Source organism: Teleopsis dalmanni, chromosome 1, assembly GCF_002237135.1.
Source record: "Teleopsis dalmanni isolate 2A chromosome 1, ASM223713v2, whole genome shotgun sequence".
Classification (NCBI taxonomy): domain Eukaryota; kingdom Metazoa; phylum Arthropoda; class Insecta; order Diptera; family Diopsidae; genus Teleopsis; species Teleopsis dalmanni.
The window spans coordinates 214,772,365-214,784,748 of NC_051846.1; the positions used below are offsets into that span (position 1 = coordinate 214,772,365).

The 12,384-nt window shown below is 32.0% G+C and overlaps 1 protein-coding gene across 1 annotated transcript; it reads left to right on the forward strand.

Moving 5' to 3' along the window:
• Window positions 1–423: 423 nt before the first annotated feature.
• Window positions 424–11,942, forward strand: LOC119667248 (neuropilin and tolloid-like protein 2). The gene is made up of 8 exons (XM_038076539.1): window positions 424–429; window positions 619–793; window positions 953–1,107; window positions 1,257–1,354; window positions 3,515–3,654; window positions 3,948–4,057; window positions 4,182–4,313; window positions 10,799–11,942. Exons 1-8 carry the CDS (start codon window positions 424–426, stop codon window positions 11,393–11,395), a joined length of 1,413 nt encoding a protein of 470 aa, XP_037932467.1. The 3' UTR covers window positions 11,396–11,942.
• The last annotated feature ends 442 nt before the right edge of the window (window positions 11,943–12,384 follow it).

Sequence of the window (12,384 nt, forward strand, 5' to 3'; positions counted from 1 at the left end):
TGTGTCAGATACGCGTCCTTCACTGCTTGCAATTTATAAGCTCTCAGCTTCCGAGAAGTGTAAAATAAAATACAATCATAAGGAATGTGAAAAATAAAGGAATACGAAATGGAAATATATATTAAACTGTTTAATCCTTTTTTCCTCGCTTGAAATGACATTTATTGCAACAACAGGATTAACATTATTAATGGCCTGAAGAGTTATCTCAGCTTTTTAAATAAATTCCCAATTTTGAAATTATGAAATAACAATGAAAAACGCTTCAATAACAGTTTAGATGTCAATGTTCCATGTATTTAGGAAAGTGAACAAAACAATTTTTGATTCATCAGATAAGAAGAGGGTGCCAGTTGCGAAGATTTGTTTATCAGCTGTCACTCAGCAAGAAATTTGTCCCACAACAAATATGTGACGCAGTACATGCACGTACATAACACATGCACCCGGACAAATTCATATGACATTTATTCATTCAGTCATTTATTCTATCAAGCAATCTTGCACTCAATCAATCTGTCATTTGTGTAGTATTTTAAATATGTTTTTCATACATATTCATTTATTTACGGAATATTTCAATGCGGCATGTTCAATAAAATGTTTTTATCGGAATAGATTCGTGATGGACAATATGGTTTCTCAAATTTAATTGGAAAATATTGCGGTACAGATTTTCCGGATGAAATAACTTCAAAGGAGCGTTATCTCTGGCTGCATTTCCATTCGGATGAAAGTATTGAATATTCCGGTTTCACTGCCGTGTACGAGTTCATTGATCGCAATCGTGAAGGTGAGTGCATCTTAACATTTCAACCTCTATCGCAAAGAATAGAATCCAATTTATATATGTTGGAATTTAAGTTATGTCGTTTTTAAAACTTATTAAAATTCATTGAATAATTAATCAGTTGGAGTGAACAATATATAATGTTCTCATTATCATTGTTAGCTCCTATCACTGATTTGAACTGTACCATTGATAAAGACGGCTACGAAGGTTTCATTAACTCAACAGATGTGCCGACTGGTATCAAGGAAACTGTCACTAAAAACAAAATTGCTTTGGACTGCATATGGAGAATACAAGTCCAGGATAAGTGGAAGGTATTTGATAGCACAATACATTAATACTTTAGTGAAGAACTGTTATTAAAATTTATTATTATAATGTACTTTTCATTATAATATATTGCAATTTTTTCACTTTCTTATAAGTAAAAGAAAACAAATGTTTTTTTATTTACTCATTCCAGATTCAAGTCAAGTTCTTGCAGTTCAGACTGAACAAACCAAACGATTGCAATGTCAATTTTTTAGATATTTTCCCTGAGCAAACTGTTATGCCTTTAAGGTAGGTAACCATAAAAGATATTTCCTATTTATTAAAATATACAGATTCAAAGTTTACATAACGAATATAATTTAAAGTTTAAGCAGAAATCCACCAATCCATATACAGTAGAAGAAACCCTATTAAATAGCTTTGATGCATAATTAAACTTTTTTAAAGAATTTTAAGTGTAAAATATGTTACAACAAAATCTCTCATTTTAGACGTTAAAGACTGATTACGAAAAAATCGGGGATTCTCTTTACAGTATTAAAGGGAATTTTACTTTATTTAATTTGTGTCTATGGTATTTTCCATTCAGTATTTCCTAATTTTATGAATACTATTGCATATGTCCTAAGATATTAGAGAAAAACATCTCTATTTTGTATAATAATTTCGTAATATTCTTTATATGAGTTCTTTGCATTGGTATATTTACAAATAACTGAATCATTTTTATTATAATAAAATATTTGGCAGAATGGATTGCACTAACTGTAGAACATCGAATTTGTACATTTGTCAGATACTCCAAAATTTGTAGCCAGTTAAATGAATGTTTTTGCAAACTATATGTCCGACAATTTGGTCAGGGGTGGCTTACGGCTTCTCATAAAATCAATTCCAAAAGATAACGGTTACTCTTTAGCACATAGGCCACACTAAGAGTATAAAATGACACGTCTATATCAGAGAATCATAGAACAGTATATATGACCTGCTCGTTTCTCACTATCCAACTACAAAACTGCAGTTCTAATATCTCTTAAGAATGCGGTAAGACTTAACGTTTATATCTGTATTAAATACATTGTTCATTTTTTTTAAATCACACAGTGGCTTCTCTCTTCTAAAGTAGATGTATCTGAATTTTAAGTTTCTTCAAACATCTAACTTGACATAAATTGTAACATTACAATACGCTCGTTTATTAGAGCTTAACCTAGTTTTGATTTTAGAGTACTGTACTACCACTGGTATCTATAACATAGCATCATTACATATGTATTGCATTATATGAAATATTTTTTTTATACCTTAAAGATCTACATTCGCATCTTAGACTGAATGGCATCATAATTTAAATTTGGAACAATTACCTGAACAGAGTTAAATGAGACCACTACCAACTATAACTCCACATATAAGTAAATTAGAAGGAAACCTAAAATATGCCTTAAATCCATTTATTCAATACATTAAAGTCATAATAAAAACTATAACAAATTAAAAACCAAAACTTTTGCCTTTAAACTTTATTAAGTTTATCATCAGGTCTTGATTTTAGTCCCCATTCCAAAAATCATCAATGAGAAGAGCAAGTTTCGTATAACTCAGTTTATATAATGTTAGTATAAGGCTTAAGCAAACAAGTATTCTCTTCCCTTATTTATTTAAGTAAATAAGCCACAGTTTTATACGATCAGTCACTTTCAATTAGCTACAAATCCACAGGACACCAAGTAATCTAAGAAATGTGAATATACACATTAGTAGCATTTTAATATGAAAACAAACTGGTAAGCATTTCCATTTAATCAACCCTTTTGAAATTATTTGCACTGCAAAGTGTTGCCATGTTGATTGATGCCATAGAAAAACACTCCTTTTAAAGGAACGGAATTCCTTTAGCCAATTTTAAAACATATTGTCGTGTATTGTGACTGGTTATCCGTTATCCGTTATCTGTGAAATAGTGTTTCATTGATTGGATTATTATATGCTGTTCTAGTTTAGGATAACAATTTAACTTGTAAAATTGAAATAAAATAGAAATAGAATGAAACGAAAAGAGAGTCTTGTAGTTGTTATAAATTGCTCCGAGATGGATGGATGAATGAGTTATCGAATTGAGTTACTTTGCCAAAACAGACAAACTATTTGATATGCATACAAACAGAAACCATCTGACTTGACTTGAGACAGACATATAAAAGCAGTGCTTAAAACGAATGAAGCCGGCAAGGCACACCATTGCCAGACGAATAGAATCGAGCTGCCAATGTGCATAAAGTACTGATTGATTTGTTTGCTGTAAATCCATTTGAAAGATATCATTTTTAGTTTATGTATCTTTTAAAATGATTTTCCAGTTTTTATATTTATGTGTGTCTTTTGGTTTCGTTGTTTTGTTTTATTTAATCCCGTTATGCATTGCTGATAATTTCCATATTTCAGAGTAAAAAACTTTTGTGGATCAGCCGGTGAAGGCATTACGTCGGAGTCAAACATTTTGAACATGAGATTCTACGCCGAACCACAGGCAATCACTTCAGAATTTTCCATATTGTATACAGCATTCAGAGATCGCGGCAATAGTAAGTTGATGAAGGATTTACAAAGCAATACTATAGTACCTGCCTAGATTTTAGTTTTTTTCGTAATGGTTGGCTTTTTGCTTTATGCTTTGTTTGTGGTTTGTGATTTGTTCATTTCGCTTTTGTTTTATTTTTTAGTTGCAAAATTTCCTACTTCCAATTTGAGTTGTCTTTTTGTATATGTTGCATGCACTGGCTTGTATATATGCCACAATGTGCAATCTGCTGAATATATACATATATATAATAGTAAATATATAAATATAAATATTTTTATTTTTGTTTCACTCTAGCTTGTTCAAGTGATGAATACGATTGTGAGGACGCCACATGCATTTCAAAGGAACTCAAATGCAATGGACGTGATAATTGCAAATTCCGCTGGGATGAGGAGGGTTGTGATGTACGTTTCAACTTAAAATAATGATTATTTTGATTCAATCGCTTATTTTTTTATAATATTTAACACAAATTTATGAACACAAAAAGAAATATTTAATTAAAATTTTTAAAAACTTCGCTTACAGAAAAACACTGCTGGACAATCGGAACATGTAATCATAATAATCGTAGTTTTTGGCTTAATTTTAGGAGGAATGGTAATCACATTTCTTGTAAATTGCATACGCAAAATAATGCGGGACCAGAAAATCATACGGGTAAGTGATGAATAGACAGAAATTAACTCCGGTAATGACTAGCAACATTAGAACTGAAATATTTATACGCGCACCAATTTCCTCCATCAAAAACCAAAAGGTTTGCTACTCTTCTCCCAACCTTAGCTAGTAGCGATTAGCATTTTGATTAAATTTCAAACCACCTGCACTTTTATTAAAAACTGATTGGCTGTTCTAGTTTGTAGACAACTAGTTTGTTCTAGTTGTGTATATCAACTCCTGTGCCTATTACTTATTAGGTAACGCACTGTGCTCAACTTACACAGTTTAACACGTTCATTTTACACTTCCATTTTACACGTACATTTTGCACAAACAAAACACAAACAAAATACCATTCTCGTTGCTTTTGCATATTGTCTTGCTTGAGTGCAGACTGCAGTGCAGGTTCGCTGCTCTGCTGTTCTGCTGCTCTGCTGTTCCGCTGCTTTGTTGCGCTGCTGACACGTTACGCTGGCATTTTGCTCTTGCACTCTCGCGTTTCTAATTATGAGTTTAATTTGCCTGAGGTAGGCTTCGTTAACCTAAGCCGACTGCGCTACTTTTGTGTTGCTATTGGTTGTTTGTTCTGCTTTTATTATTCGAAGGTTTGCAATTAAAGTTACTCATACCACACGTTGTTCGCTGCATTGCATTGCAAGATTTTTTTTTCTTTTTGTTGAAATTATTTTATGCCTGTGCTGTAAATTTTGAGAAAGCAATTATTTTAATATTTTACTGGTTTTAAATTAAAAATTAAAATTTAAATATTTCCAGAGTGAAAATTTCTTAATTATAAGTGAATTTGATTCAATTTTGTATTGAAGTAATATTATTTTACATATGTACTGATATATTTTATCATTTATGTATAATTATTCTTTACCCGTTTGAATTTTAAGTTTCTTCAAGTAATTATTAAATTATTATTCTCATAATTATGATTTTTTGATTTCAATACTTTAAGAATAATTATTATAATATTGATACAGGTTACTGATATTAATTACTTTATTGGTAATGATATATGCATATACATGCTTCAGTAAATTTATTTATTTTTATTAATAATAAATATTATTAGCAAATTTATTATTATTAATAATATTAGCAAATTAATATTAAATTATTTAGGCATAGTTAATAAGTACGTTCAAATGATTTCAAATAATCATTTATCCATGAAAAGTTAATTAAATTATTTAAGTTAATTAATTAAGCTTGTTATATTTTTATATGTCGGAATTTTAACGATATTAAATCAATGTGGTGTGAATAACAAAATCTTTTACACATATTAATCTAAAGCTATACTACTTAAGTAGATAAGGTACATAATGTGATTTTTGTTTCCAACATTATTAGTAAAAGTCAAAAAAAGGAGTAGAATGTAGATTGTTGTCCTTGGTTTCTCCACTAAAATGTGTTTTTGCTATTTGTCTTCATTTAGTGCATATCATTAACTAAACCACTTTAATAACTGCACGTTATCGGTCTATCAATTTGCTCAAAAAATAGAGCTAAGTAATTGCTCTTTTAAGTTATTCATAACAATTATCAGTTTCCTGACACTTAAGACATATTATTATAATTGATTAATATAACTAGTTAGAATAGTCCGGCAATTTGCTTTTATTTAAATATTCGGATTATTTGGAATACGAAAATCATTATTTTATAAATTCAAATTTGTGATACGAGTATTTCCAAGAGGCATCTTTGCAATCTTTTAGTTTATGGTCTATTTCACTTAAATAATTAATATTACTATTCTCACATAATTTTAAAATTAAAACATTCTAAAAAAATCTCTAGCGTTCATGTTCAAACAAATTTTATAAACAAAATCCTTTTGATTCCCCTCGCTGTACTATATATTACTTATCATGTTTATCAAATGCTTGCACCGAGTGCACACTTGAGAACTGTAGGGAATAGAGCATATATTTTTGCTGACTTATTTATCATATGAGGGACTTTTAAATATACTGAATATATGTACGTCAAAAAATATATTCTAAATACGAGCGATTGATTCAGTTTGTGCAACATTGGTTTCCATCATTTGTGACATTAAAAAGTTATTTCAAAAGAAATATTTGTATTCCGCAGAGAAGTCAATTGTTATTATTAAGCAAATAGATGATACTGTAGCCACAGCGGCCTGCGTACCACAACCAGTTGCAGTATGTATTCTGCAATTTATGTGTTCCACAATTTATATTAAATCAGTCATGTTTACTATTTGACTTGTAGGCAATATTCTCCGTTCAGCATGAAAATTGCTGCCACAGGCTGGAGATCCTGTGGAGATTTATTTCTTCTTGTTTATTCAAATAAAGTAAAAATATTTATATATCCGCTTGTTTTTTATATTTGTTATCCATTTCCATTACTCACATTCATAAAAGAGTTGCTGCATGGCACAACATTATAGATGAGCTCTACTAAAATTCCAGTGTCACAACAAGTCGTGTACCGCTGTCATTTCATTGTGTCTATTAAATTCTTTTACCCGACATTGGTGATATTTGCAGTTCCGGTTGTATGTGGGTTTGTGGCAGTGGCAGTGGCAATGTGCTAGGATGACTGCTGGTGGTAATAGTGTTTGCTGGAGGATTCTATTTAAATTACTTTGCTGTCATTTTTGTTTGTTAACATTTTTCATGAAACGCACGAATACTTTCGCTCCCACACGTAAACACCAAACATGTTTAATATGACAAGAGTACACACACAGCCATAAACTAATTCATACGTACACGCCAAGCCAGTTTCATTTAGTAAGGACTAGTTTCATTCAAGTATTAAGTAGTGGAGGGCGCACACGTGCAGCTTAAACAAGGCCGCAGGCTGCAGTTTTTAGTCAACTGTGAGTAAAATGTTGATATAGGATCTGTGCATGTCGCGACAAGGAAGGTTATTGCTTCTGATAGCTCAACTGAGTTTGTCACAAACACCAGCTCACGGCGGATGAAAGACGACATGCTTGTAAGTGTAAATTTCCCAACTGTGAAAGATGACAACATGCAATATTGCGGTACAAATTTTATTTATTTATTAATCGCTACAAGGAATTCCATTATGGAACTGGAGCTTGTAAATTCGATTGTATGCACTCAACGTGACATATTAAAATTTTGCCGCAATATTTCAAGCACAAAAATTGAATTGCAAGTTTCTACACCGAAAATAAAAGAAAAATAAGGCAAAATTCCCAGCAATTAATCAAAAATATATGGGGAAGCTCATGAGTGACACGACGATGCATGCTCGACTAATCCTAATGCTATTAGAACAGAGCTTCAGTTCTTTTAGCACAATCAAAGTGCTGTCTGATTTAAGTAATTCCAGCGCTCAATGAAAGGAACGAAGGAATGTTCTCAAACTCACTTAAAAGTCAAGTTTCACTCCTGTTTGGAATCCATTAAAACATTTTATTGCGAAACTAAACCAAGCAAACTAGCTAATGTTAAAAACTCATCCTTTATTTTTGGCTTTAAAGTAGGACTTGTTAATAACTGGCATGCCAACCGTCAGTCGCTGCTGCAGTCATGGGTGTTTGTGTGTCCGTTGTCTGTTGGCCAGGAGCAGTTACACACACTTAAAAACTATTACACTTGATTAGGTTTACATTTTGGTGCTAACATGTTCCTCCTCTGAAATGGCTGATAAATTCTTAAATAAGCAGAATTTATTTTTGCGGACTTTTCACACAGAATTTCCGACATTAGAATGTTAAAACGCAAAACGGATATAAGAAAAATTGCACTCTTGCCAATTCGAAGTTGTGTCGTATGTGCAGGCAGTGGGAGCAGAATGTTGGAAGGAATTTGAAATTTGTTTTTATAGCTATGAAATAACATGTAATTCCACTTTAATGCCGACAATGTTTGCATTGCTTTTTGCTGTGAGTCCGTTTTATGAATTGATTATAATGATAATTATATATTGGATGGACTGTACGAGTCTCATAAGAAAATGAAATTGATAACTCCACAAAGTAAAAATGAATTGAATGTTGTGATTCATGTTCTAAGTATTCTAGATACTCAATTACAACAAGCTGCAATTCCCATGATTGCATTTAGTAAAATCCTTTAAAGATGAAGGCTATATTGCAGAAATAAAGTTTAAATTAGTTACAAAAGTTCTTCGCTGGGTACAAACTAAGGGAAATGAAATTTATTGCTGCTTCCATTTGTTGGTGAAACAGTTAGTTTGATAAGGAAGAAGATGATAATACTGGTAATTTTAACAAATCAGTAACTAAAACAAGTTAAAGCTCAAGCTGAAGTTACTCAATAAGGTTCAACAAACACATTTTCTTTACATTGCTAATGCTTTGGAGTCTAATCCAAATAAAGTACAAAAGGTATACCTAGACACCCCGTCGTTGCACCTCATTAGAAAACAAGTTGAGATTAAAAGTATAGTGCTATAGTGCGAAAGACATTCGGTCCAGTTTGAAATTTTACAAATTTGTTAGTTTTCCAGACCGTATAAGATGCGTATTCAGCCGAGAACTAAATAGAAAACACTTATCTCGTAAAGAATATGAATGCTACACTTTTATTACGACAGTATTAAGCTTTGAAGTCCTTTCAAAAAATTTAGTGTTGTAACTGACTACTGTAATGTTTGTCAGGTAGAGGTTCTAGCAATCTAGGAGGAAGATGCGTACTTACTAAAACTAATAAAAATATATTTTATTTGGGTTTCTGGCACAAACAAAAGCGGTATGAGAACACTTATGGGTAGTTTTGAATTATTGTTAAAAAAAATGTCGTTCAAGAGCCAACAATTCCTTAGCATTATTTCACGTCTTGGCTAGTATGACAGAATAATCGATATTTGGCAGGAGGAAAACATTTCTAAGGCCGTAGTTTGTATATCCGGTTACCTGCTATTTGGCAGGTATGCTATCCGACTAGATATATTTTCAATGAGTAGCGTAAAAGTTGTGGCGACAATGAAGAAGAAGAAATATTCATCTAAAGTTCATCATCTTTCTGACTTTATGAAGTCAAGTTTTATAAGTAATTATGTGTTTAGCTCTTCAGCAAAAATGATGAGCGCTAAACATATTCTGTACTTTATTTGGATTTAAAATGCTTTGATAACTAAATAGTGTGAAGAAGTCGTACAGGAGTCCAAGTAAGATGGTCAGCGAGACCGACTGCCATAGATTTCAGAATTTTAGAATAGACCTGCCAGAAATCATTATCTGTCCTACAACTTGTTTTATTTTTGCTACGAGTATCAGGAGTAATTGACCCCAATGCTATTATAGATTCGATACGAGTAGTTCATCTTTAATTATTTAGATAACCAGCCATTTTTAACATCTGATTGTAGATTATTCAATTACGAACACTTACTACGAACTTGATTTAAAACTAAATTACGTAAATTTCATATTTTTGGAGTTCTAAAAGCATTTTATAAAAATAATAATCACATGCTTTCAACTTAGTCCTTTGAAAGTTCTTTCCATAACAACTTCAAAAAAGTCCTTTTTTGTCCTGTTGCTTCGTACATTTATACAAACACATAACATTGGAAGCACTCACATTTATATTACTTAGAGCTTCCATCATCCACCTTATTTTAATTAAACATAATCCACTTTTATCTTTAAATATGCGTTTTCAGCTTTTCTTTTTCTTTTTGTGGCATTTTTTGAGTAGCTATAGTTTTCTCGCTCTTATGTGAGTTCTTAATATTTCTGCTGACATCTTCCCCGAGTGAGAAGCACTTTTAAGCAAGCTCATTATGCCAAAACAACATTCCCTGTTATCTTCTTTTTCGGTTGCTCTGTTTTTTTTACTTATTTAGTAATAATGTGCGTCCTTGCAATTAGTTTCCTGCTTTCTATGTTTGCATCTGCTTCGAAGGTGAATGCGTCAAAATTTTTTTGTTGCAGACGGAATGCTTATCTTGAGTCTTAACTTGGCGTAAGTCAATTTTATGTGTTTCTTTGAACTACAACATAATCCCATGAACTCCAGTATACTACACTGACTACACTACACTTGTTCATTTACCAGAAAGTTATCCTTTCAACTGTTCACAAATTCCGTATTTCGTATTCCGTACAAACGAAAATGCTTTTCCTTCCTAGTTGTGCTTTGGTTTCTTTTGTGCTCAGTTTTCCATAGTGAATACATGCTTTACTACTTGATTCCTTCAATGAATCTGATTGTTTTACTTGTTAACTTCATGCCGTATTCTCTGCTTATAACACTCATCCACTCCCACTCCCACTCCCACTCTTAGTCTCCTTCATAGTTGCATTTATTTTATTTATTTTAGTTTTAGTTTCGGAATTCATTCTGCTTTTTTGATTTCGTATTTCTTTAATTAAAATTCATACGTTTCTCCACTGTAAATATTGTTCCTACTCATGTTGTTGTTGTTGTTATTGTTTAGTTATGTTATTAGTTATTCCTGTCGACTTGCCTCTCTGTATGTTCTATCCACAGGATGTTCCGGTTCTAGGCGATGGTATCTATCACATTGATTCGTTCCTCTTGAGCGTACCGAAAACCGCAATATTTGTCGGATTACAAAACGATTGGACTCAAAAACCAAATATTAGCAATGAATTGACTGAAGGTGACAATCACAATGTTTGTCAAATGCAGGATGAACTGGGCGACGAAGAACAGTGTAGCGGTGAATGCCAGAGCAGTGATTGTGACACCGAAGCCTGCTACTATATCGGTCAAAATCAGAGTTGTACAAACTACAAAGATGATAGCTTTGATGGCGGCGATGATGAATTTGTTATTGTAACAAATTGGAACGATATGACATGTTTGCATAATGGCTACTCCTACAACCACAACCACAGCCACAACATTAACAATTACAATAACAACAACTGCAATAATGAATGTGATATTGTTACTCCAATGTCTTCCGATTCATACACTAGCGCCGACACCACACCAACTGAGGCTACCAATAGTTCAACAGAAGCGTCAGTGGAACAGCGTGGGGCACAAACATCTTTGCACAGCGAGGACTATCAAATACCAATTTTTCCAGCAACATTTCCACATAAGTGCCAAAAATAAAGACAAATTCATAACATGCTGTGCCCAATACTGATGTGCTCAGGATAAGAGAAGGCCTCATCAGAGGCTTCAAAGGAGAGCAAAGAACACAAAGCGTTAGAGCGGCAAGCGCCAAGCTCCAAGCGGTAGAGCAGTATATGTTGGCATATATTATGTATATATTTTCGATTACATAAAAACCTTTTAAATATGTGACAATGTAGCAAAATAAAATTTGTTTTAAAATTGAAAGGAAATTTATGTAAAATGACAATTGGGAAGCCATGCACTCTCGCATCCTGCAACACATATGACAATGCTTCGCTTCATTTAGAAACAAAAATATATAAATATTTATGTTAAAAGGACACATGTAGATGTGTGCTCCTATTCGTACCATAAAAATGTTATCAAATCAAAATCAAAATCGAAAACGAAAACGAAGCTAAAGAAGCCGAAAATTTAAATGAAAATGAAAGCACAACAAAGGAAATGTCTCACAACAAAAACAAACAAAAAACAAAAATTTAAAATCCTTTTGAACAAATGACAAAGTTGACTATCAAAATTTTGCATACAAATAAATTAAATTAAATAAAAGAAAATATATATAATAGTATATATACAAATAAAAATATATAAAAAATATTCGCAATGAGTTTTTTAGCTCTGAAATTGGTTTTGATATCCATTCAATTTTTATTCATATTTTTCCTTTAGTTGGAATTCGCTTTTAAACTGACGACGAAAATGTCTTCACAGAATAAAGTCCGGAAATATCATTTGTTTTTGAATCTTAACAAAGTTGAAGGAGTGGGAAATCGATTGCGCCTTAGGCAACTGAATAAACTGAGTAAAAACTAATTAATATAAAGGAATATCTGAATAACATGAATTCATAATTTGACGCAAAACTAATTAGCAACATAAATGCTTTATCATTGCGACTTAATTTAACAACGTAAAAAAAGTTTTTGAAGAAATTTCAAAAAGAAAAACTTGAGTATTTT